This window comes from Phaethon aethereus (genome assembly GCF_964289735.1).
Source record: "Phaethon aethereus genome assembly, chromosome: 11".
Classification (NCBI taxonomy): domain Eukaryota; kingdom Metazoa; phylum Chordata; class Aves; order Phaethontiformes; family Phaethontidae; genus Phaethon; species Phaethon aethereus.
The window spans coordinates 24354557-24382455 of NC_138587.1; the positions used below are offsets into that span (position 1 = coordinate 24354557).

At 42.4% G+C, this 27899-nt stretch overlaps 1 protein-coding gene across 1 annotated transcript in view; it reads right to left on the minus strand.

Annotated features, from left to right (window-relative positions):
* The window catches only part of FGD3 (FYVE, RhoGEF and PH domain containing 3), a gene marked incomplete at both ends in the record, with an annotated part of 114428 nt that overhangs the window by 10643 nt on the left and 75886 nt on the right, over window positions 1-27899 (minus strand). Inside the window, 12 exons of the mRNA XM_082004821.1 lie at window positions 1400-1522; window positions 7361-7423; window positions 13832-13933; window positions 14451-14481; window positions 14888-14967; window positions 15628-15720; window positions 16293-16439; window positions 18563-18621; window positions 19387-19525; window positions 23563-23719; window positions 25413-25549; window positions 26774-26863. Of these exons, the coding sequence (XP_081860947.1) occupies window positions 1400-1522; window positions 7361-7423; window positions 13832-13933; window positions 14451-14481; window positions 14888-14967; window positions 15628-15720; window positions 16293-16439; window positions 18563-18621; window positions 19387-19525; window positions 23563-23719; window positions 25413-25549; window positions 26774-26863 (1221 nt within the window). The remainder of the gene's footprint in view (window positions 1-1399; window positions 1523-7360; window positions 7424-13831; window positions 13934-14450; window positions 14482-14887; window positions 14968-15627; window positions 15721-16292; window positions 16440-18562; window positions 18622-19386; window positions 19526-23562; window positions 23720-25412; window positions 25550-26773; window positions 26864-27899) is intronic.

The window sequence follows — 27899 nt, forward strand, 5'->3', positions numbered from 1 at the left end:
TTGATTCCTTTCCTCAGCTGCCAAGAGCACACAATGACGCATCAGTCCCATGAAACCAGTGCTTGTGAGGAGTGATGAATCTGCAGCTCTGGAACCTGTTTTCATGCTTAAAATCTGCCTCTACCACTTGCTGTTGCACAGCTGCTCCAGGGAGAGAAACTGTCCCCCGGGGTGCAGCAGGGGCAGTCAGCCGGATTTGAATCCATTCTGAATGTACTGTACAACAATACAGCCCAAAAGGCCTTCAGGTACAAGTATTGGTTATTATATGCTTCACTGCAAGACATTAATTATTATTTTTAGAAACATGATAGTCTTTCCTTGAGACGAATTAACTTCTTTAATTTGGATGCCACTGCCGTATCACACAACAGCGCATAACCAACAACTGTTTAACAATAAATTATTAATAATGCAATTCTTGTTATCACTCCTGCATGGGAGAAAGCTATTATCTAATTTCTTTAATAATATTGAGCTTTGCAATGGAACATTTTAAACCTCCAGAAATGTACTTCATGATTTTAGTAATTATTAATAAAAACAAACCCGGAAGGCTGACAATCCCAACTCCGGTGCGAAAGTGTCTCCTCCACAGTAATTTTATTTCAATCGCTGAGACTGAGGTTTCTTTAAACATCTTAACTATACATTTAGGTCTCCCTTCAGCTGAAAATTTATCTCCACTTCAAAGGAATAATGGTATTTAAATAACATTATTCTGTACTAGTTACATTAGGAACACTGAACCATGAAACTCAAGTCACAGAAGGCAGGTTTCAAGTCATATTACAGAAATCAATCTCATCTTGGCTGTGGTTGTGATTTGCAGAAAAAAACCTGAGAATTAAGCTGTCAGTGAACGGCAGTGAGGAAGGGTGGCTAAGTGCCTTCAGTAACCTGGCCTTGAATCTCTAGGACTGATTTTTTTTGACTTTTCAAGCAGGAGGAAACCACTTTGGCGCAAGCAAGTCATGACAACTCTGCTGTAGGGAAAGAAGAACCCATCCATCTTTAATATTGTACATTCTGTTCATCCTAGAAAGAGATGCTGCGTGAAGTAGGGCTGTCAGAAGGCCATCCAGTTTCTGCAAACAAAACATAGTGGACAAACCCCCTCCCCAGATATATGCACGTCTCCAGGGAAGGCACCACCTTCTTTTTATCCACTGAAGTGCTCTATTTGCCTTTAAAACAGCACAGACTAGGCCCCTTGCACCAGAGTTTTGCTCTTTTTTCCCCTGGTTCCCAGGGGGAAAAACAAGTGGAAAGATCTGCTCTGTCAATGACCTGCCATGAACCAGAACTTTTTTTAGTTCCTGCACTGAAAAAGTAAAAAAATTCTCTTCAATGGTCTCTGCAGAAGAAACTAAAAAGCTCAGTGCATTCTGATACTTACTGCCCCACACTGCTTGCAGTGGTGCCGCCTTTTAGTGATGGAGTTAAAGCTTTCGCTGCAGCTCTTGCAAGCCTGTTTCTCCTTGTCTCGCTTGGATTTGGAAGACTTCCTACAGGAATCACTCTAGAAATGAAAAGTAAAATTATGTGATTTTTAAATAAATTAAAAAAAAAAAAATCACAAAACAATTCATAGAGTTCTCCTACTGATAAAGATCCTCTTTGGGTTTCACACCATTTTAGAACAGAGTTCACATCAACTCTGCCAATGGCCTGCGGCTGGATGGCTGGCTCAGCCATCGGGTGTTTCTGGTGTGGCATTATGTAGCCAATTCTTCAAGTCCCTCTCTGCCCATTTCTGCCCTTCCAGCCAACGGAGCGACCTCATCTCACAGTCTGTAGAGAGGAACTGGCAATGTGGGCTTGTCAAGAAGAGCCTTCCTTCCAGCACTCACCTCTTCCTCCCCTCTGCAGCATGGCTTGGTGAGGGTAAATGTCATTGACTCTGTGAGTGCGTTGTAAACTCTTCTGTTCGTGGGGAGGAAATGTGAAGCTTTTGGGAAAAATGGCTTGACTGAAGAAGTGAACGGTGCTGGCAGTGGATTTCTGCACCACTGAATTTCAAATGCTTAATGTAAGAGTTTCCTTAGGCTCCCTCCCACCCCATGATGAAACAAAGCTCTTTAGGAAGACAAGGACACGTACACCAGGGACTTGCTATCAACGTCTCTTGGCAGAAAACACTTTCTATCAGCTGTCTAGATAGCCGAGCAAGTTTAGCTGTTTAAGCTAAGCACCTAAGAAGGTACATAAAGTCACTTGGTATAATTAAACCCAATGGTACAATTTTCTGATAAACTGAAGAGCATTAACATTACAAGGGGCAGTTCAACAAAAATACAGCTTCACATAGAACTTCAAGTAGACTCCCTGTTTTGTTTTCTCTTTTAAATAAATAAATACTATTCCACCTTCCTAGTCAGGATAGCTATATGCAAGGGAACAGCAGCTCCCTGGGGGTAAGCCTAGGGCACCCTCAACCAGGCAGCCATCTGCATGGAGATTCCAGCCCAAAGCAGGTGGCTGCATCATGGTCGTTTGGCACAGCTCTTTCATGAGAAGAGGTTTGATAACTCTTAATTTTCATTTGCTTGACGCAATCATTTAACAAACTACTAGAAGGAGAAACTTTTCCTCTAAATCAAAAGAACAGTGGTATTTTACGTTCTTTCTGAAAACCACCCAGGTGAAGATCAGGACTTTTGTAGGCTACAAAGATTCTGGACTCCTTGACACACACGCTTCCCTTTAAACCACATGTGCATACTAAGTCACAAGTTAAGTCCACTTGAGAGACAACAATTGTCTCAACAAATTTCCCCTTCCTCGAAGACTTTATTTAACACAGGGATGTGTGCGTGTGGGGGGGGAGGAAAGGCAGCAGCAGTTACAATTAACAGAGGCTGCCCATGGATCACCAGCGCTAGGGGAATTCTGCCATTTGCCCTAAGGTCTCACCTTAGTCGTTACGACTAACCTGCAGAAGTCACTAATACAAGTTTTCAAGCCAATTAAAAAAAAAAAAATTATAAGCTGACACCACTCTCCCATCTTGCAGCCTCCTTGAGTCTCTGCCCTGCCATTCCCTGGTTACAGAGGAAAGCACATTGTCTTTCAGCAGTTATTGAAACCACCCTAGCTTGTAATGGCATTACACAACAAAACCACAACTAATTACTTTTAATTGGATTGGATTTTTTCATTTTTATTGTCTTTTCTATAGCTGCAACAGCAATGTTTCAAACTGTATACAAGCACATACGATGTTCTGCAATTTGGCTTGGTGAAGCACAGTCATACAGATTTATTCATTCAGGAAAATCACTACACCCATACATATTAACTGCTCAGCAAAACAGAATGCCTTGCTGAATCCAAGTCCTTCCCCACACATAAGCAGAGTGCAGTATTTCACTTTTCTTGTGAAGAACCAGATGTAACCAGTATGACATTGGATTACAGCAACCGAACAATGCCTTGGGTGAATCATTGGCAAAAATGTTCCTTTCAGACTCTACTAGACCCCTCCAAGTAAGGCGTATTATTAAGGCGATTTGAAAAGCTTTTACTGATCAGCAGCAATCTACAGAGTAACTTTTTTTACATGTATCACATATATTGGCTAAAGTCAGCCATCTCTCACATTGATTTTTATGGTAATGCTATTTAATTTTTTAGAAGACTGATTTTACCTTCCACTGGCTAGAGATGGATTCCCCACTGGTCAACCTTATTTTTTATCTTCTTAATAGTTAAAATTTGCATATAGCGTAACAAGCCTTTTGATTCTTATGCTAACAACAATTTCACTAGTGTTACTGGAACAGCAAGAGCATAAATGAAGGCACCATTTAGCCTTGTAAGCTGTGACTGGAAGATAATCTTGATGAATGCCAAACAAAACCAGTTTTTTCAATTGATACTTAAAAGTGCCTGCATAGGAAAAATCCTGAAGTTCCTCTAACATGAATTGAATGGACTGCTTCATGTGGAAATCGGTTAATTTGATTTATACTTCAACAGGAATATCCATCATCATCCACATGCATGTTTATGTAACACAGATAAGACTCAAGTTGAACACTTCCTCTCCTGGATCTTGTATTCGACTTCCTCCTCAATGTGAAACAGACTGAATCAGAAATACACAAGTGGTATATTAACAAAGGAAAGAAAGCAGAAAGGGCGTTACATTGGGCAAGATTTGTTATGACAGTTACGCATGAGTTTTTATTTTAGACCATTGTATTTATTTCAGACCGTTATATTTTAACTCGCACTGTAGCATACAATAAGCCTTTAATACTAACTACAGTAATCAAAAAAGGCCCTGTACAAAGAGGTCTTTAAGTGTTTGATGAATACCAGCAATGTTTCATAATATTTCTCAACATTATGAGAATACAGTGAGAACACAAGAGTTTGAAACATCGCTGTTGCAGCTGTAGAAAAGATAATAAAAATGAAAATGTATTTTCTTTATGACTTGGAAAATTCCAATGAGCAATTATAGAAGAAAGACTTATTCAATATTACATTATTTTACTGCTGACAGTGGGAAAGAATTAAGAAACCCTTTGCTTTCCATCCCTGTGAAAACTATGAGACTTTGCTGCATGGGCAGTCCCCCCACCCCACCCAGCGATGGCTCAGGAAGTTGACCTTGCCACACACTTTTTAACTATACACTATCTGAACACACAGGTCTTTGTAGAAAACAAGGACATGCATTGTAATTCACAAACCTTGTTCATCAAAGGTAAATTTAACAGTCACTTTGCAACTATGTCCTTTATTACACAAGCTACGTTATTTACTGTTAACGTATGTTAAGAGGGAAGCTAATGCAAAGCTGCCCTATCTTTAACTGGAATATGTTGGCAGTAATGCACTTGAATAATTGTCATATTTCTCATCTTTCTTGGTGTACCCAGCTCTGTTTTGAAGCTGGCAAGTCTGACAGGAAAACACTTGCATAAAACCTGTTCAGAGCTGGGATCTGCAGTAACTTCGTTCAGACTGGGCTGTTTTGACCACCAATTTGTTTTTACTCCACAGCTGCATTTAACTCTAAATCTTATAGAAATCTTAAATCTTATACCCCAGCGAGAGGTACAGCTCATGCCTAGAGCTAAGTGACTGCAAGGTGAAGGCCGCCTGTGGCCGGCCTGCTTAGGAAAGCAGACATCACATCATTAGTGAACCACTGGACTCTCCATTTGCTTCTGAAAAGCAGGGAAGAAACACTGAAGAGCTGGTAGGAACTGCAAGAAAACCAGTGGGCTCAGGAGACTGTTGTTCTGTTATTACTTGCTATATATTTCATTCTGTCTGGACCAGTAGGTAGGAATTAAGCCTCAATGCTGCACTCGCAATATATACACACTCCAACGAGACTCTCATATGGGCAGACGCATGAGCAACAAAGGGGTTTCACATCTTTTTCTTCTCATTATGCTTATACAGCTGTGTATTTTCCATTTACAAACTACACATTTGGAAACACCCGCAATGGGGCAGAACATCAGCCGGTGCTTCTGGAAACGCTGAATATATGTGAGAAATTAATTTACATTATATAGTATATTTTGCACTTTGTAATGCAGCAAAATTATTTAGTTTGTTTCTCTATATGCCGATGTCATACATGCAAAGTTATATGCCAGACAATCTTCCACTGGCTTGTACTTTCCTTGTGCATGCAGAAGATTGAAGCATAAACTATATAAACCGCACTAGCAGTGCACAACGTTGTTCAGCAGCAGATAAACCTTCTGCATTAGATTTTCACTGTCTGGTCGTGCTGACATGCAACACTGAAGAAAACCTGAGCAGACTGTTCAGGAGACTCGGTGAAACCACGGGAAAGAGATTAGTTTGCTGACCACCACTACCACCAAGTGGTTTGCATGTGGAAGCTGTTAAGCACAGAGAGTACTTGCTCATGTACTCACTGAGATGTTTCTAAAGGGATGTCATCATTAAAAATTAATTGTTTTCTAAAGCTGCAAATAACATCTGAATTCATTGCTCATGCTGATGTTACCCATTTGCTACAATACAGCAGAATGAGATCCCAGAATCGATACTACACAATTTTGGATATTTTTATCTTTGTGATTTTGATCAACTCCATTTTTATTTCTATCTCAGGAATTATATTTTTTTTACATACACAACTTAAGGAAAATTACTTAATATTTCAAGATATACTATGTAAATCACTGACGTAACTACTTATAATCAACTAAAAAGATCTAAATATTTTTTTATTTAATTACAACTAAAATTTACATTTCCCTACGAAACTTAAGACCAACAGCTGGCTCACTATAGCATCCGTAAGACAAGGAACAGGGGTGCTAATCGCAAAACTGACTACAAATAAATAAAAAATTGCTTGGGGAAAATATGTAAACAAACAATAAACAGCAAGGAGTACAATAATTACAAACAGTTATTTTTAATAAGCTCCTGTTTGTATAGGTCAGGTTGCTGGCTTGTCGAACAGCTTTTCATTGATAGTCTGTGAAGTCTACCACTAGGTTACAAGCTTGGCCAGAGGTCTGGAAGAGCCTTCTAAGTGGCTCCTTTGCTATTAAAAAGGTCATGTTAATACGTAATACACTATAGTATGTCTCAGCAGATAGGGGTTTTTTTTTTGGTTGTTGTTGTTTCTTCTTGTTGGGGCTTTTTTTGGTAAACTCAGCTGACCCTAAGGCATTTCCTGAAAATCTATTATTCTCAGAAGACGTTTTATAAGGGAGAGATAAGAATGCTAAAAAATAGACCTTATTAAGGACTCAAAACCTCTGGTTTGACTCAGCCGCAGCCACAGACGTTGTACAGAGCAAAATGAAAACTACCTTTAAAAGTGTATTTTGCTTTTGCAGCAGCCAGTCAGGCCAGAGATGTATGGAAGTACTATTATCGCCTCCTCTGTATTGGCAGAAACATGAAAAACACACTATGAAAGAAATGCTAATCAAAATTTGGTTCTGGAGATGAAATCCTGAGTTACACAATATGACAGCATTAACCATCCAGGTTGCCTTGTCTCTCTTTGCCTTCCTCCGCACAAGCATTCAGTGTAACTCCCTATCAGAATTTAAAAACAAACAAAAACCCACCATCATAAACCTCTCCCAACACTACAAATGTGACAATCAACTTCCCTCCAGCCTAGGTTCCCCATAACTAGCAGGATTTAAACTCACTGATGGAGCAAACTGCAAGTAGCTGTGGGTGTAACTTAGCCAAGAAGTTAAGGACAGGACAGCTGCAGCAACAGCCAGCAGAATATAAACCGAAGTATCTCTGAATTTTTTTTTCCTGTTGCAAAAGAAACATTACCCCCCCCCCCGCCTTGCTCCACCGAAAGCACTAGCTGCAAATTACGTACCCCTCCAAATGCACCAGCACCATCTGTTCCTGGCATCGATTCCACCGAGCTGGTGCTTGCTATCTGAGGGAAACAGAATGACACAGAACAATTTCAACATAGACATTCTTCCTAAAATATATTAAACATTGGAAAAGAAAACGTGGCATCATTTGCTTTTAGCCCCTCCGCTATTTGCTTGTGAATACACTTAATTGCATGTGTACTCTGCCATCTTCAAATACTGGGTTGACTGTGAAGTGGGTGAGTTTACAGATGGCACAGGATCGCCAAGCCTGCTCGTCCCTGCAGTGTCTGCCCGTCCCCCGCGAGCACCGAGGAAAGCGAAAGGGCAGGTTTTGAGTTACACCGCTCCGCTTGGGCCCTGTAAGCGCCTGCTTCGTGTAGCCAGTGCGTTCTGAGGAATATTTACTCCATTCAAATAGTACTCAGTTAAGTGTTTCTTGATTGCAATACATCTCTTAACATCTCAATAAATACAAACCGGCATCTATACGTATTCAACATATATACAGGGCAAAGAACAAGCTTATGTACACCAAAATCACAGGCTACATCCTAAAAGGAAACCCACCTCATAGAATCATAGAATGGTTTGGGTCGCAAGTGAGCTTAAAGATCATCTAGTTCGAACCCCGTGCCATGGGCAGGGACATCTTCAACTAGATCAGGTTGCTGAAAGCCCCATCCAGACTGGCCTTGAACAGTTCCAGGAATGGGACATCCGCAACTTCTCTAAGCAACCTGTTCCAGTGCCTCACCACCCTCATAGTGAAGAATTTCTTCCTTTTATCTAATCTAAATCAACGCACCTTCAGTTTAAAGCCATTACCCATTGTCCTGTCACTACATAGCCTTGTAAAAAGTCCCTCTCTGGCTTTCTTATAAGCCTCCTTCAGGTACTGGCAGGCTGCAATAAGGTCTCCACAGAGTCTTCTCGTCTCCAGGCTGAACAGCCCCAGCTAACTCTCTCAGCCTCTCTTCATCGGAGAGGTGCTCCATCCCTCTGATCATTTTTGTGGCTCTCCTCTGGACTCGCTCCAACAGGTCCATGCCCTTCTTATGTTGGGGGCCCCAGGGCTGGACAAGGTACTCCAGGTGGGGTCTTACCAGACTGGAATAGGGGGAGAGGATCACCTCACATCACGCTTCTTTGATGTTGCCCAGGACACCGTTGGCTTTCTGGGCTGCAAGTGCACATTGCTGGGTAATGTTGAGCTTCTCATCAACCAACGCCCCCAAGTCCTTCTCCTCAGGTCTGCTCTCAATCCATTCTCTGCCCAGCCTGTGTTTGTGTTTGGGATTGCTCCGACCCATGTGCAGGACCTTGTACTTGACCTTGTTGAACTTTATGGGGTTTGCATGGGCCCACCTCTCAAGCCTGTCAAGATCCCTCTGGATGGCATCCCTTCCCTCCAGCGTGCCGACTGCACCACACAGCTTGGTGTTGTCAGCAAACTTGCTGAGGGTGCACTTGATCCCACTGTCCAGGTCGTTGATAAAGATGTTGTCAATAACGACCCCTGAGGAACACCGCTTGTCACTGGTCTCCACCTGGACATGGAGCCGTTCACCACAACACTCTGAGTGCGGTCAATGCAACACTTTGATGTGACCATCCAGCCAATTCCTTATCCACTGAGTGGTCCACCTGTCTAATCCATGTCTCTCCAATTTAGAGACAAGGATGTCTTATGGGAGTCAAATGTTTTGCACAAGTCGAGGTAGATTATGTCAGTTGCTCTTCCCTTATCCACCAACGCTGTAACCCCATTGTAGAAAGCCACCAAATTTGTCAGGCACAATTCGGCCTTAGTGAAGCCATGTTGGTGTCACCAATCACCTCCGTATTTTCCATATGCCTTAGCATAGTTTAGCATAGTTTCCAGGAGGATCTGCTCCATGATCTTGCTGGGCACAGAGGTGAGACTGGCTAGCCTGTAGTCCCCTGGGTCTTCCTTTCTTCTCATCCATCATTAATTTATGGGGAGTTTGCTAGTTTGTAGGTGGTTCTCTAAACATTAGACTTTTTATGCTAAATTCTCCTGTTATTCCCATAGATCATTCTTCCTTTGCCAATCAGACAACAGCTCATATTTTGACGCTATCCAAATATCCAGTGCATTTTTGTGCTCTAGCTTCATTCCATTTGGAAGCAAAAAGGTTTAACCTCTGTTATTAGAAGTAACCTTGAACTATAGCTTTGAATAAGCAGACAAACTGAAGAGCTATTCATTATGATACCTAGTTGTATCTATTTATATACTAATATGATCAACTGACTCTTGAGAACAAGTGAATTAGCAAACGCATCTCTTGGGGCTAGGGCTGTGCCACCCCTGGAGCACTTCCTTAGGGAGTGCAACTTAATTAAAGGGAAGCATCACGTACTCAACTCCAGCCGACTACTTCTGCCTCCGCAAAAACTCAGCAGCTCTAGGGTCTTCACATCATCTATTCCCCAGTCCCGTGGAAAGGAATGTCCACTGGAATCCTAATCAACCCAGGGTTTTAGATCCCTCTGCCTAGTAAGAGGACATCTGCATGCTGCGACACGGGGCTTGGGAAAGGAAATGAAAAATGTGGACAGAAAACGGGGTCTGAAGGAGAGAGTGAGAAAACCTGCAACAAGTTTAGGGAAAAGAGTAAGTATCTCTAGTTGTCTGTTCAGCTCCCCATGCCCTTTTAATATTTATTTGGAATAATGTACTAAAAATCAAATACCCTCTACTCTTAACCTGGGAAACATTTCAAAAGGGCTTCTCCCGCTTATGTTACCATTACCACTCAAAGCATGTAAGATTTGGTATGGAGGAAGACAGTTATTCACATGCTTGTCAGACCTACCCCAGCGCTACAGGGAGGAACAGAAACAGTGGTGGGAAATAATGATGATTTAACAGGATCTAAAAATAATGATTTAACTAACAGAACCACTCCCAACTCTCAAATCTTAGGGATGCCACTTCCACAGAGCTCAGCGCTCTCGCACTTTTCCTTGCCAGCACAAACTGTGTCCTTCCTCTACAAAAGCCTCCAACTCTTCTGAGATCCAGCAGTGGTAAAGAGGTCATTTGCCTTGGGAACAATGTTAGGTGGCTTTAAAAAATACCTTCACATAGCCATGAAACGCTGCAGAAAAACAGGGAAATGAGTGTTCTCTTTCTGAAGGAACTAAGCCACAAAGGGACCCTGAAGCTTTCTGAGAAGCAATGAAAATTCACCTCCTGACAGGTGAGAGTTTATTAATTGCTGCAGATTAATTGCACAGGCTTAATCTTAAGAATCAGGTCAAATGCCAGATCTCTGCACCTACAAGAAACCGCAAGCCTTCTGTAGGTAAATTACAGGCTGAAGATCATCCTTTAATGCTTTTATGAGCTTATGTAAGTCAGAAGGGAAAACAAAAGCATGGTAAGCACTGCATGCAAAGGCATGCAGTGATCATGCAACTGAAATCAGTCATAAGCACTGTAACATATCAAATGTATGGCCTGGGATGGGAGAAAAGCAATTTGGCTATTTTTCTACAGGCTTATTAGAACCAGAGTCCAATTTCTAGTAGCTGTTACAGATCCAGCCCGGAATCCATGACTGCATATCTATTTCTTGACTCATGAGAGCAAAAAAGGAAGATGATTGTCATTTTTTCCTCTAAAGCATGCTGCCCAATATTCCATAAAGATGATGAGATATGTATGGTGGATGCTACCCACAGCAGCATTTTTCTATGAACTCTCTCAGTATTTGTCCAGTTTTCCTTACAGAACTACCTTCAGCTTTTTAACTGACAGCAATTTCTGCAACATTTAGCCGTGACACCAGTTTTCAAAGTTGATTATTCTAGATAAGCTAAGCTAACCTCCTAAAAATGCAGGTTAGCATTCTGGTATAAAAGAAATCAAGGTGCATGCTGCATTGATATCACAGCCAGGAGATAAACCAGACTTCGGCTCTGCTTGACTTCTATGAACCAGTAGTGTATAAAGATGTGGCTACACCATTAATACAGAAGCAAAATAAAATGGAATTTACAAAGCAAGATAATAATAATGAAGTTGAACAGACACTGTGTCTTAATTAGCTAGAAAGAAGTGTGCTTATTAGTTTGCTTATTAGCAAAAGATTTTTTTCCACCAGAGCATCCTGGTTCTGAAGGCAGCCACGAGTTAACTTAAAAAGATAGGCAGGAACTGATTGTTTTCCATTTTTTTCTGAGTATTTTTAGCTGATGGACAGTTCATGATCAGTAAGCTATGCCGTATTCTGGAAATGGCTCATTGCTGGCTGCTATCAGCAATGGGATCCTAGACTCTGTGGAGGTTTGTGCAGATCTCCGCTGTCTGTCTGTGATTAATGCTGGGATGTGTATTGGGTTCATGTGGCCAGGGTTTGGTACCGGGGGCTGCAGGGGGGGCTTCTGCGAGAAGCTGCCAGAAGCTTCCCCCACGTCCGACAGAGCCAGTGCAGCCGGCTCCGAGACGGAGCCGCCGCTGGCCAAGGCCGAGCCCATCAGCGACGGTGGCAGCGCCTCTGGGGAACGTATTTGAGAAGGAAAAAAAAAAAAAAAGCAGCAACAGCAATTGCAGCCAGAGAGAGGAGTGAGAATATGTGTGAAAACAGCCCTGCAGCCCCCGGCCCGGGGCAGGAGGGGCAGGACGGCTCCAGGTGCCAGGGCAGAGGGTCCCCGGCAGCCCCCGGGGAAGCCCCCGGGGAGGCCGGCTGTGCCCCTGCGGCCATGGAGCTCCACGAGGGAGCAGATCTGCACCTGCACCCGGGGAGGGCCCCACGCCGGAGCAGGGGGATGCCCGAAGGAGGCCGTGACCCCTTGGGCAGCCCGCGCTGGGGCCGGCTCCTGGCAGGGCCTGTGGCCCCGTGGGGAGAGAGAGGAGCCCCGGCTGGCAGGACCTGGGACCCCACGGGGGCCGGGCTGGAGCAGCCTGTTCCTGAAGGACGGCACCCGTGGGGGGACCCAGGCTGGAGCAGCCTGTTCCTGAAGGACGGCACCCGTGGGGGACCCGGGCTGGAGCAGCTCGTGAAGAACTGCAGCCCGTGGGAAGGACTCACGCTGGAGAAGTCCATGGAGGACTGTCTCCTGTGGGAGGGACCCCACGCTGGAGCAGGGCAGAGGGTGAGGACTCCTGTCCCAGAGGAGTAAGGAGCGGCAGAGACCAGGTGTGATGAACTGACCACAACCCCCATTCCCCGTCCCCCTGCGCTGCTCAGGGGTAGAAGGGAGAGAAATTGGGAGTGAAGTTGAGCCCAGGAAGAAGGGAGTGGTGGGGGGAAGGGGTTTTAAGGTTTAGTTTTTATTTTTCTCATTATCCTACTCTGATTTGATTGGTAATAAATGAGATCAGCTTCTCCCCATGACGAGTCTCTGTTGCCCGTGACGGTAACCGGTGAGTGATCGCCGTGTCCTTATCTCAACCCACAAGCCTTTCGTTGTTCTTTCTCTCCCCTGTCCAGCTGAGGAGGGCAGTGATAGAGAGGCTTTGGTGGGCACTCGGCCTCCAGCCAGGGTCAGCCCACCACAGGATAAAAGGAATATCTCACATCCCTCCTGAGCCCCCTGGGAAATCAATCAGGTAAAAATCCAGCATTACTGAGTCACCGAACCAGATCTGGGAAAGGGGAGGTTTCAAAAACGGTTACGTACCAGGGGAGAAAAAAAGTTCAGGGGCCTTCTCACCCTGTGCTCTGCTATCTACTGTGTTTGACCACTGACATAACCAACACACAGGCAGCTCTGCACAAAATTCCTAAAAACTTCCCTCTCCCATGTCCTCTCCTCGTTAGCTTGTAGGAAATGACTGTGGCTAAGGTTATCACCCTCATTTTCAAGTCGAATGAAGTGAGATTGTTATCATCCTCCCACGAATACTACCAAAATAAAATTCCTAGCAAACACAGCATGGAGTAATACATTACAGTTGCACAGAAACAGAACAGACTTTCAGGACTATTTCGCATATTTAGTTGAAGAGTATTCTTTCTGAAATATATTTGTTATTTATAAGACAGTATTTTTAAGATTCTTTTAAAATGCATCAATTTCCTTTCAACTCTTTAAAGATTTTAAATAATAATAATAAAATAAGAAAAAAGAAATAATCCCAAAACACATCTCTCAGGAGATGGGGGAAAGGTAATGAACAAAATCTCCCAGGCACACAGACATCATTCCAGACAGCGAACCACTCATAACATTGAAGAATTACACCTGTTATGCTAAATGAGCCACTAGTCTGGAAAACATGACTGATAGGTCTCTTGCACTGAATTACCCTGGGTAATTTATTCCATACCTGCATGGCCAAGTAACTGACTGATACGCATTTGAGAGCCAGAGAAATGGAGCTGACTGTACCATAATGTAATATAAAAATCAAGAACAAGACTACACTATTTTAAAGTTAGCTGTGTAAGTCTAGTTTAACTGAAGAAGGAGAATTCAGCACTCATACTTACTGAGGAATCAGGAAGATGCTCCTCCTCTTGAGAAAAAGAGCTATTGAAAGCTCTAAATGTCTCACTGTTCTGTTTGTGCTTTTCAATTGTTGCTTGAATGACCTGAGACAAAAATTCCCGCAAAGATGAGAAGCATCACAAAAGGAGTCTTGGAAAAATTCTCTCATAGGAAAATGGTTAGGATTATCATTTCAGTGAAAAACACTTACACTTGGCATAAATGAAACAGAAACTTAAAAACGTTAATAGCTACAAGGGGTGGTGTTAACTCACTACCATTTAAGCTAAAAACTAAGACTGCTATCAGACAGTGTCTCTAGGTCAGACTGCAAGAATATATTAGGCTAATCTCTGCCTCCTCAGCCTCTTCTCTTGCTGGGATTGAGCCCTGCAGGAAATGGGAACCTACTCGAAGCCCCCATGCACTGCCTGGAGACTGTGGGTCAACAGTGGGACCCTGAACGGGGCTCCACATTTCTCCATAAGCAGCTTTGCTAGCCTGGACTACCCAGCTTCCTTGCACAGCCACATTCATTCAAAACACCCAAAAGATCATTTTTAAAGCAGAAGTTGCTGACTGCATGGATTTCTACCCATATCATAACAGTTTTGTATTAACCTGAATCCATTCCCTCTTCTCTTCTTCTGTCCTGTTAAAACAAAAGAAAAATACAGAAAACATCATAATTCCAGTTCCAATATTTTCAGTAAAGTCAGTTCACATCTTCATAGCTTTATAGCCATCAAGATTTTACTTAGCTTTGCTATCTGCTATTCATAAATATTATTAATAATTACTGACCTCAATTATTATCAAACAAATGCCAAAAATAAGTGGAACCTGCAAGCACTACTATAAACACCATAAGCATTCAATAAAGCAAATCAACACACTCTGCCTTAGGACCAACACATTCTCTTGCACATATAAGTTACACATCTCCGATCCTCATCTCCCAGTTTAAAGCTCTATCATCCCAGCACAGCCATATCCCCAAGATCATAAATTTCTACATAAATATTCACAAACCTCGAAAGACAGAAGCAGCAGCATACCTGGCTTGTAGTTCCAGCGATCTCTTTTTTCCTGTTATTGAAAATGTATGAGCCACGTTTTGCTTGGCTATTTCTTGGACCTGTAAAAAGAACATGTCAGCTTCTTACTAGTCACCACTGCCTTTCAATCATTTTTAATGACTGACAAATACATTCATTCTTTGAAATACTTAGTTAAAAGAATCACTCAGAATACAGTACAGAGGTAAAAAACACAACGGATTGTTTCCATAATTATTCATCTTACTACAAAACTTCTGACTCTCTATCACCAACGAGCCCTCTGCAGCAGTAGGGGGAAAAGTTGGCTCCTGTGTCAGCTAGGTGACAAGGGAAGGCTTTCGATCAAAGCAGAATCACAGAATCACTAAGGTTGGAAAGGACCTTCAAGATCACCAAGTCCAACCATTAACCCAACGCCACCATGCCCCCTAAAGCATGTCCTGAAGCGCCACATCCACACGTTTTTTGAATACTTCCAGAGATGGTGACTCTGCTTATGATATGGGTAGAAATGTTATGATTGTTAACAAGCATGTACAGAGTCACCACCTTCTTACCCACCTTTGGATGATTACCTCACGATAATTAAAAAAAAATAAATCCAGAGCTGGATTTTTATTATACCTTATGTGTCTAATATTTCTACATATATATATTGTTGTCTTTTTGGATTCAGAGGGGAACTGACACTATTGAGTGGGGAAGCATTAAAACGGGTGAAAAGAAGATATGCAAACCTGCAGTCCTGCAATGTCCATCTTCTCTCGAACACTGAACTTCTGGCCTATTAGCCTCAGTTTTGGCACACAGTATAGCACCATGCTGTTAAACTGTAACAAGGGAACATTTTAAGTCGAGGGATGCCAAGCTGGGCAGAGCCTGCATTTTGACAGTTTAGAACTCCGGTGTGTTTTACTCTAAAACCCAGTTCTCAAGAAGAGATTTAAGGAGCAAGCTAGGCTCACATATAGTTACTTGAAAGAAGTGGAGAGACAGAAATGTATCAGCCAGTCATTTCCCCCTTTTTCCCCTCTCTCTGGGACCAGTTCAACTGCCTTGAAAGCAAATGAGAGTTAGTCTCAGCATCAGCAAGGGCTGGCCATCTTATGCCGCAAGGTGGTACAGCTGGAAATGCACCTCCATGGGCACTTCGCAAAAACACAGCCTCTGAGTAGGCAGATGAAAAATACCCCATTGGGCCTGACAAGCCATCAGCAAAGGCACAAGCATGGAAGAAGGAAGGAAATCCTCAAGGAAAAAGCATCAAGAGAAAACTGCTGCTCAGAGGAAGGAGGAGTTGGGCTCAGCTGGCAATAGCTTTTTGTATTTGAGATTAGGAAGATGGAATTGTACCATTTCACAGCACAACTCTGAAAATAAGAGAGCAACACAAAAAACTCACCAGGAATAAATACCTATCCTGCGCTGTGCCATTCTTTGCTGAAAGTTTCTGAATGTGTCCTTCTTTAATGAGCTCATTGGCTGGGTTAACAATATCTTCTTCACCACCAAGTCGCTCATAGACTTCCAAAAGCTTGTGCATCTTTTCCTGCAAGTACAAAACCCCCAGCAATTTAAATAAAATAAATTATTCCACTTCGTCTATTACCCACAGTATCATTTTTGTGGTAAGTGTAAATAAGTAGGAAAGAAAATAGGCTTTCACTTCTGCTATAGGTTTGCAGTTTCAAAAATTAACAAAATTAATTCCATACTCTTCAGTATTCCTCCCCACTCTGCATTAGTCACTCACGAGTCATACTTGGATTGTACTATTTTAACGACAGTTTGAGATCAGTCTATTTGATAATTTTAGATATCCCTATTCAACAATACGTATCCTTGGAAGCGGTGGCATCAGGTCCAGTAAAATCAATGGCCACGTTAGAGACGTTACCAAATTGGTTCCAAGTTTGAATTTATTATCTTTATGATTCTTTATGAAGGCATTACTTTTTCCTTTTCAGCAAAGAATTGTTTCTACTTTAGATTAAGTAATCCAAATATTAAAATCCCTCTACACAGTATTCAAATGGATAAAGGTAACTAGTTCACCCACTTGCAGCTGGTATATTAAGCACTGCAGCAGCTTCCATAAGTCAAAGTAGGAAAAGTGTGTAACTTGCTACTGAGTTATAGCTTTTGGAAAGGTTTGGCTTTTGACCACAAGCTGGACTGATGTGCTCCACATGGCACTGTCAGCAAACGGTCAGAAAGTGAGAACAGAGATCTATGCAATTACACACAAAAATATGCACAAACACGACTCTACATGATACCTCAACCTGTCTATAGATTAAGCTGGAATTTCAGGTCTTGGCACACTTTGTTTACCCCCATTTGACTTGAAAAATTTCACCACAAATACACCAGCTCTTGCGCTGCATTGCTCCCCATGAGCCCTTACTGACTGCCCCTGCATGCCCGCGGCATCTTCTGCTGGGATGCGCAAGTTGGGAAACCACGAGGTCAAACCTGAAATTCTTACTTGGGTACTTCTCCTTCGAGTCTCTGATCAGGCAAAACCTATTAATTACAGAAGAATTCAATGCAATAAGAAGCCCTATTAGAGGCTTCAGGTTCTTATCAGCAATAAACAGGGGCTGCAAAATTATTATAGCAACCACTTCTAACAGGTTTTTGCGTACTAATAGAAAAAGCATCCAACACAGAAAGCAACTGGCTGGTGGCTTCGTATTCCTGCTATCGGTGGAGATACTGTATACAGTTCCTAGCAAGTTACTACTTGCAGAGGAGTTGTTCAAGGCCCCAAACCAGAAAAATTTCCACCAAAATATATCCTTATCAAGAGAACACAGTGGACTCAAACAGAAATAGATGGTTTCAAAACTGCTTTTCACTGAGACATACTGAAAATACACAGACATCAGCTGGTTACTTCCCCGCAACAGCCACAGGAAACGTGGTCTCATGGTGTCCTCACCAGCTGAGAGAAGGAAGTAAGGGTCTGATACAGAAGGGGACGTAAACCTTGTGCCCACAAATGGTCAGTGAGTCTTAAGCCTGATACGTAGCATTTCAGATCTATTAGATACACAAGCTGCTGAGGCACTTGGGTGCACAAAAGGGATAACATCTGTAACTATGAAGCCCATTTACTTTAATGGTCTAGAACACTAGCTGTTCTCTATGTAAAACATGTGCTAACATTCAAAATCTCCACGGTCTCAGACTGCCCAGCTCCAGAAGTATAGCTTACCAAAGCTACTGACACATGCTAAATGCACACTCTGTGTGCATTTAAAATGAGACAAAATCAAACCAAAACAAACCTTGAGTCTGGAGAAGACCTGTAGGACTAAAAAAAATAGTGTGAAAATCTGCAGGGACACCTTATGAATGGACCTAATTGGAATACTTTCAATATATTTCAATGAAAAGAAAATAATGACTTTTTGAAGACCTCCTTTTTTAATCCACTGGGGCCTTAAGAACAAGGAAAGCGAATTTTAGGCCAAACAACCCACGGTAACCACAATAGGATCACTTATGATAAAGAAAACTCAGATATGCAACTGATGTTTAAAGCCTGACTCACTGTATTTGAAAATTCTCCTCAGCCTACTTTACTGACCCCATCGTAATGGGGGACCATTGGTTCAACCAAGCGTTCCACTCAGATTACAATTCCGTTATGCAATTTCTACTCACCATCTTTCGGATGGCTGCATTCGAATGGTTTGCTGCTGTAGATATCAGCTCCAGTGATTCTGCAATAAAGGTAGCAACAGTTACGCATTCTCTGGATTATCTCTGTTAATAGCACCTTGGGTTTTTTTTCACCTCCTTGATTAGTGTTTTTCCAGCAAAATTGCTGTTGCAAAAGCAAGGACTGTATTTTTTCCTTCCATAAAGTAAAAGGAACACATAAGCAGTTATATATACAATCACTTTGGCAAGTTCAGCTGGTCCATGTGCATCTAAATGTTTAATCTTTCTCTCCCAAAAGTCTTCATAAGCATGTTTTTAGAAGTGTTTTAGGAAAACAGGGCTTGTGTGCTTACAGTAACAGGAACCCTGTTTTGGTCAAGATCACAAACTCCTAGAAACCAGCAGAAATCTGTTTCTCCTGTTCCTTTGTGTTAACTGAGTCTAACCTGCTTTCCTAGGGAAGCATATACATTTAAGACCATTCTTATTTTCTTCCTCTGGTTATTGCAAGGAGGTCCTCCTGTATTTGTCCTTGGCCATACAATGGATTAAATAAAAATACCAGATGTTCTGCCATTAAAAACCTGAATATTTTGTCATTGTTTATTTGCCAAAGCTCCTTTCATTCCTAGAGCTGACATATCAACCCTTTTCTTCTCTATACTAAGAGCATTCAAAATCCCTTTGTGCTATGTTTGGCAATAATTTGATTAGTTCAAATCTCCATTTCTACTATAGCCCTAGTTGAAAGTATCTGAACATGTGAAGAAAAAACTCTCCAAGATTTTATTGTGCTCATTAGACAGAGAGGAGTTTAAGTGTACTTTCAGCATCTTTCCTGTCTGGAGACTCTTCTGGAAGTTTCTTCAAGTAGTCCTTTAGAAGAAGCTCGTAACGAGGAATCCTTTGCACTGGTTCAAGCATGTGATGCTGTAATGTCAGGTTTCCACACACCTCCTGTTTCTGTAACGGAGAGAAAACAAGCACGGAAGGATTTGGTTTTGTTCCTGCCTTTGGTGTGAGACAGCAAGGAACAATTACCATTCACGTAAGTTAGAGGAGCATAAAACAACTTGTCAAGCTATCATAGAATCATTTAGGTTAGAAAAGACCCTTAAGATCACTGAGTCCAACCATTAACCTAGCACTGCCAAGTCCACCACTAAACCATGTCCCTAAGCACCACATCTTTTAAATACCTCCAGGGATGGTGACTCCACCACCTCCCTGGGAAGCCTGTCCCAACGCTTGACAACCCTTTTGGTGAAGAAATTTTTCCTGATATCTAGTCTAAACCTCCCCTGGAGCAACTTGAGGCCATTTCCTCTCGTTCTATCGCCAATACTTGGGAGAAGAGACCAACACCCACCTTGCCACAATCCCCTCTCAGGTAGTTGTAGAGAGCGATGAGGTCTCCCCTCAGCCTCCTCTTCTCCAGACTGAACAACCCCAGTTCCCTCAGCCGCTTCTCAGAAGACTTGTGCTCCAGACCCCTCCCCAGCTCCGTTGCCTTTCTCTGGACACGCTCCAGCACCTCAATGTCCTTCTTGTAGCGAGGGGTGCAAAAATCAACATGGTATTTGAGGTGCGGCCTCACCAGTGCCAAGTCCAGGGGCACAATTCCTGCCCTGCTCCTCCTGGCCACACTATTTCTGATATAGGCCAGGATGCTGTTGGCCTTCTTGGCCACCTGGGCACAACTGTTGGCTCACACCTGGGCACAACTGTTGGCTCATGTTCAGCCGGCTGTCAACCAGCACCTCCAGGTCCTTTTCTGCCGGGCAGCTCTCCAGCCACTCCTCCCCAAGCCTGTAGCGTTGCATGGGGTTGTTGTGACCCAAGTGCAGGACCCGGCACTGGGCCTTGTTAAACCTCATACAGTTGACCTTGGCCCATCAATCCAGCCTGTCCAGATCCCTCTGTAGAAGCCTTTCTACCCTCAAGCAGATATCAGAGCTGACAAGTTTCATGTGAACCTTTGTCCCATGACTGGCATTTTCTGCAGATACACAACAACCTTTTAGATTTTGCATGTTTCTTCACAGGCTCAGAAAAGCTCTTCCTATCCATAGCCCTATGTAGCATTTCTCCCCCCCAAAGACTATATAAAATCAGAAGTTCCATGGGGATATATTGCTTGCTAGAGGTTACCGTACAAGCAGCAGAAATACTGCTCACCATCTCTGAAGAAGGAGCTACCTCAAATTCTCTTTTTTTTTTTTCTTACTTGACCAAGAAGGGGGGTAGGTTTGAGACCGATTACACTAAGCATTATCCGATAAGGCACCGAACTGCTCTGCTTGCAACTGTACTGAGTTTTGCAGTGTACTTATTTTCACAGGATCCCTATGAAGGGATATTTCTACTTAAAAGAGGGGAGGAGAAATGAGAAACACAGTAAAAGTAACTTGTTTTAAAGCACATGGGAAGTTTCTGATAGCGATGTAATCTGACTCCTGAATCGCACATCAGCATGTTAACTGCCTGTACACACACAGAAGCTCTTCTCCGTAGCATTATTTTTACATCAGCTCTCTAATGCCACATGTTGTTTAGGGGTTGCTTACACTAGAACAAAACAACTACAGTAATTTCAGTATGCTGTTCTCAGAGAAAGGCACTCGTTTCAGGTATTTGCAATGCTCCTCATAAATATTATAGCCCACGACACACTGCTGACTTGCCCAATTCTCAAAGCAAAGCCTGGAGATAATGAGTTGAACGTCTGATAGAAAAATGTTAGCTACCTTTCCAGAAATCTGAAGACATAAATTTGCTTGTCACAGTGTAACAGAGCAAACAATATTTCTGTTTATAGGAGTTGAAGTGAATTTATTATCTCTCAGAGTTGTACAGCACCACGTTTCCCAGAAAATACAACTGGGATGGAAAGAATCAGAGATTCCAGGAAGAACTAAAAGGGACACAGAACTTCACTACTGCATATTAGTGCCTGGTTTATATTCCTAAATCCACTACTACAACCTTCTCCATTGTCTTTTTATTCCTGCAATTGGATGAACCCTAACACTGAACAGCAACAGGGAAGCAGAGGAGGAAGTCACTTCAAGGCTCATGTAAGTTGTACTCACATGCCCAGCATATCCTCTCTAAAAAGTCAGCAGTGACAAAATAAACTTCCAAATAGGATAAGTTTAATGCTATGCGATTTTTAAACAGAGTTTACACTGCAATTCAAATGACTTTACTAGAGGACAGATAAATGTATATTCTGTGTTTAATTCATGTGACAATCCAAAACACAGAAATATATATTAAAAAGTACTTACATGATGGCATAAGGAGAAAGCTGACAAAAGACAAGTCCTAATAAACTCACCAGCTATCAAGTTTTGGCCCCAGAAGGTGGATGTGAAACAAATAGAAAGTATATTTATCTTCAAGGTCAGCTAAAGTAAACTTGGTAAGTCACAGTCATTCACTTACATCACATCACATCACAAGTACCATGTGATTTTTGTTTTCTGTTTTCCCTAATTCAGCATAATTAATTACTGTCAATGCCTTAAGCTGTATAACTATTCCTTTAACAGCTCAGGTGGACAGTGTGTTACTGCAAGATCACAAGAGACTTCAACTGGTATTCTGAAAAGTAAGTGTGGCTTTTGATAGCACAGAGATAGGTCAGATGAGTGGACTGAGCATTCTGGGTCAAACCTTTTCCTCCTGCAGCTACAGTCATTTGACAGAAGCAGAAGGTGCCGTCATGTTGCCGCTAAAATAACCTACAGTGAAATACCGTCATCAGTAGGCTTCAGAATCGCATCTCCTGTATGCATTGCCTGCGTTCATACTGTTTAAGTTTAGCTTGAGCAACAGCACAAATACTCATGGTCTCGGGCAGCTGCAGACCAGTTTTGCAGACTGACGGCTAACACAAATCGTTTGTGTTGGCCGCTCCGTGGTGAGACGAGACAGGTGAATTTTAGGGTGGGCAGATGCCCGTGCTGTAGGGGAAACAGTCACAAACGGATTTACACTTCAGAAAGCCACGTCAGCGGCTCGGCCCAAACTGGAGACAGCAAAATGCCCGTGCGCTTTTTCTACAGCACTTGCTGCGCCGAGCCCGGTGAAAGCAGGCGGGGTGCAGGCAGTGCGCGGCTCTGAACGGGCCCGGCGGAGCCAGAGCCAGAGCCTGGCAGGAGGGGCCCGCCCCGGCCCCGCTCCTCCGCGCTTCTGCCGGAGGCACAGCCGGCAGCCCTGACCCGCCGGGCACGGCCTCTCCTCTCCCAGCTTGCCGGGGACCACTCGCTTGCCCGCTCCGTCCCGCGCAGGGCAGGCAGCTGTGCTCCTCCTCAGCTTAACCCCTCCCCTGCCAGCCCTCCGCTCCGAAGGGCCGCACCTGCTTTCCCAGCCCCGGCAGACGGGTGCTCGCAAGCGGGCTGGAGCCTGCTGCGGCCCTTCGGCTGGCCCGGGGCCTGAGAGAGGTTTTAGGGATATGCCAGCGTAAGCAGAGCTCTTCCCCCCCTCCCCACGCGGCTTTTTGTGTAATTGAGAGAAAACACATGAAGATCCATGCTACGCATCCTGTGGCGGAGCTGGGACCCCGACAGCTGCGCGCCACTTCACAAGCCTCAGAAAAATCTGACCAACAGCAGGAGCTGCCAGCGACATGCCCAAACCCAAACACACCCACCTCGGAATGAAAACGTATTTATTAAAAATCAGTTAAAATTAGTAACGAGGAAGAGAAATCAAGAAGAGTTTATAAATGGACACATTCACAGTCAATGGCAAAGTTTCCTTCTCTGACTTCTGATACTTCTCTTAAATATGTGAGTGGAGAAAAAGATACCTATGTGAAAAATCCGTGTCACACAGCAAAAGAGAAGAAAGGACTGCCAGTAAAATTGTATATTTGTAGCATTAGAGCAGTATTATCTTGTAGCTAAACACTGCATGTCATGCACTGGGAAGAAAATAAACTCGCACAAACAAATGAGGATCTCCAAGCCACATTATGGCAGTTAACGACATACCTGTATGTTCTGAACAACATCTTTGAATGGAGAGGACCTCTGCATACATGTGTTCACCATGTCCATTGCCCTATCAAAGTTCTTTACATATTCTCCATACATCTTCAGAAAAGGAGCCAGTTTCTGCAGGATATCTCCTAGCCGTGGGTTGATGTTCCTATGGGAAAGAGACGGGTAAGTACTAAAATCTATGGAAATCAATACTATCTTCAGAGAGAAAACACAAGTGTAAGACTTTCACAGTTGTCTCCCGCATGCACAAGCACTTACACACATATGCAATCAAGATATTTCAGGCTAAGTTTAGTTTAAAGTAATCTACATGGTACCCTAAATGAAACCTTAAGCATTAATCTAGATGTACTAAGGATGATATTTCTGCCCCCACTGTCACTCTCTTAAGTGAAAATCAGATCCAAACTGACTATGCATTGTTCAAGAAACATCTACACATCCCTGCTGTCCAGCACAAAATCTTGTGGAAAACTTTTACTTTTTAAAAATAATCTTTTCCACCACAGCCAAACATCTGAAGAGGTTTTAATGTAAAAAAGATCACTCAGTTCTGCTGAGTTTGCCTAGAGAACCCCCAGGCTGGGGGCAGCGGTAGCCACACATCTTTGTCTCCTCCAATTTACAGCCAGGCAGCCATTCTTCCCCCAGCTGAACTCGTGACTTTGCAGTCTGGCCGCACTAGACCCCCATGAGCCAGTTAACAGGCTTCTGCCCTCTTCTGAATTCCAAGCTCTCCAGTTCTCCTCCTCCTTTATTATAGCTGTCCCTGTAAATGCAAGTCAGGTGCAAAGGTGCTGAGATTCATTTATTCCTTCTAGTCACTGATGAACTATGTGAAGACTGGACTCAGCCAGACAGATGTGAGCTTTGGTCATGTCTTCATCATTTAAGGTACTTGGAAAGTGCAGTGTCAGCACTATCTGCACCTTCCACTGCAGGATACCCTTTGCAGCCAGTGTGTTATCTCAAAGCAAGTTTCCGAGATCTGCCTTATAATTAACTTTTCTATCTAGTGCTGCAATTCTGCATCATCTACAACTTACTGCAGTTGCCAAATTTTAATTGGTATTGGACCATTATTTCTCACTGAAAACAAACCAAAACAACCACTTCTACTTTCTTAAAGAAAGAGAACTGAAAAAAAAAAAAGTAGCTGTAATCAGTAATATGTATTGGTTAGAAACAGAAATAGAAAGGTAAAATATTAAAAACTTGTGCAACACTGTGGAGCTCAACAACAGAAGTGGTTGCATAACAGACATAAGAAGATTTAGAGATATGAAATCATCTATCTTATCTGTCCAGATTTTTCATTGGTTTGCTGCTATAGTGCTAATTCTAGCATGAAATTAAATTTTATATAACCATAACAAAACTCATGAAAGAATATATACAATGGATGTTTCCCATGAAGTCTCCAACACGGCATGCAAAGTCTAGACTGTGACATGATGATGCATTTTCCTCCTTTGAGAATTTAACTGCATTTTTTTAATATGTCACAGTGGGGCCAAAATAGTTCATCTATGGGGCCAAAATAAGCAATTTCCTTCCTTCTTAGTACTGCGATTTCATAGTACTGCAATAATAGGAGAGTGGAAATACAGTAAGGAAAACGGCTCTGGCAATACTTTGGACTGAAAAAATTCTCACAATGTACTCTAGAAATTCTGAGTGCTTGGGTCTAATCCTGTATTCAGAAATGCTTAATGTATTAAATAACAAGTGAACTGATGCATTAAACGACTAAAAACTTTGGCATTAGACTAGGCCTTACAGTTGCTATAGTTTCTTGAAAACATATTTTTTAAATAATTGTAGCGACGGTTACCCACCATTCTTGTGTAATTCTTGTTTTGAGCTCCGGAAGAAGAAATTGTCCATGGAAACAATAGATGGAAGAAATATTTGAAAAGATGCCCGTTATCACTTCAGATGAAATACCTGCTTCTGACAACTTAGTGCAAAAAACCTGCATTAAGACAAGAAGACAGTACAAGCATATATTTACAAAACACAATCCTGTAAACACTGGCTTTAGATTGCAACATTACAAAACTGACTGCCTTAGAACAGAGCTACAATTTTTGACTTCTGGTATTCAGGCCTTGGGGTCTTTTGAGAGGTTCACAAAATGTAAGCCTACTGTCAGTTAGGGTTAGATTCATGACTATAGGCCACAGATGTAAATTAGAAAAACCTGAGCGGTAAGTCAAAAAAGATTGAAACTACTGAGATCAGACATCTTGTATTCGGGAGTGCAAGTTGCAAAGAACAACCAGTCCCTGCAGAGCACTTACTCCTATTTACATGAAGCAAAATAAATCATGTGATTATTTTGTTTCTATGTGGGAAAAATTACACTGTACTGAACAAAAGTGAAAGATACTCCCTAGATTTCTACGGTCTTGAAACAGTCTCTACTCATCCAAAGCAAATATTGGAAAGTCTTCCATAGAGGTCCTAAGGTTGGAGGGTAGAGGGCTCTGCAAGTTACAACTTCTAACAAGATTTCTAGCAAGGTGACAATTTTCTTTTCTTTTTTTTTCCCCTCATTTTTAAAAAGCACTTGGTAAGCAATGTGACTCATCCTAATTTTTACTTCTTTCCTGCACATTCATGGTTGTTTTTTTTCTTTGATATAATTATAGAAATGCCTGAACCTTGTAGACTCACCTCAATGTTTATGTGGAAGAAAGTTCAGACTCATTACATCAGTTTTACTTTATCCCCACGTGTAAACATGGTGGACAACAATTATGAGACAGTGGGTAAAAGAAATAAATAATTCGCTGTGAGCACGGGGCTGACCCATGTGGCCTGATTTTAGTAAAACTCAAACCTCTTGCACATTACAGAGCAATCACGGATTTCATCATTTCTCAGTGCCTGCAGCGTCCTCGTGATTTCCTCTCCACGTATGCTCAGGGAGGAACCAAATGCTGATGGTGTCTGTATCTTGGGCTGCTCCTTTCCCATTCCTCTTTCCAACACCCTGATCCTCGGGTTCCCGCTCAGGGAACCCACTTGCCAAAACCTCACCTCTGGGACGCATGGCATGCAGCCTGGCAAATAAACTCCATCTCCCACCTATAACCAGCGTTTTCACACTATTGGGCTATAGGTTAGGGGGTGAACAGGAGACTTCATTGCTGCTCACAGAAAAGAAAGCAAAGTTTATTCAAAATTGAATTACCTGGTCCAACAGATGGAGTCTTTTCACATATGCTTCTTCTGTATGGAGCAGTTCATTTGCGATGTTGAATAGCTTTTGGGGCTCTGTACACTGAAAAAAAAAGTTACAAATAACACAATCTATCTGCACCTACCAACCTAAGTTTCATCAACTGTTCTTCTTTCCATTTTCTCAGTGGGCCAAACTCCCTGCCAGTAAAGAAGCCTGAAGTGACGGAGGTTAACACATTTCGGAATCTGCTCTGCATCCCTCAAAGGGCCAGTTTGCTCCAGAGACATTTTTAAAGCTATTTGCTGAAAGAGCAATTAGTATTGCAGTCAGTGTCTGGTCAGGACATCACTTTAGTTCATTATGGTTTTCTATAAAGAACCAGAACACCCTCCAAATCTGGAAATATGTCTAGTCTATGTGGTAACTAAGGCACTAGACCGTAAATCAGCTGTTCTTTTTTTTGGATTCAGGTCCTGTGACTAAAAAGAAAACTAGAAACCAGACCTGTTTGTCCACTGATTTCTTTCCCTGGCCAGCACAGCATTACTCTCTATGGCATATTTCTAAGGTTTTTGTGCAGCTTTAAACAACAGCCAATTCCCTGGAAAGAATTTTCAGCAATGTAACCCAGGTCACTCAGTGTAATCTCTCATTAAGATAATTTTAAAAAATAAAATGAGAAAGGGCTAATTAAAAAACTTGAATGCAGTTACAAAGCACCAACTTTGTTCACAGTTTAGACAAAAGCTACATAGACTCTTCCCTCTCTAAGTGCTTAAAAATACTTGAATTATTAAGATACAGGCTTTACCTTTCTGACAAACTCTAGATACCTTTTTAAGGGTCTAGACTTTAAACACCATGCTTACAGATAACAACCAAACCAAAACTAGGTTCCACAACTGAGGGCTGACTGGTTTGTGTTTGGGGATACAAACATCCAAAAGAGGGAGCAAGGATAATCAAACGTAGGGAAATTTTACTGGGGTGGATCTGGGAAAAAAAGACAACTGCAAGGAAAGTAAGAGACATGTATAAATGATTAACAGAGCAGAGAGCATACAGGGGGTGCAATTATTCACTATTTCTTCCATGGGAAAATGAAAGAACGTCAAATAAAATTACCAAGGTGATT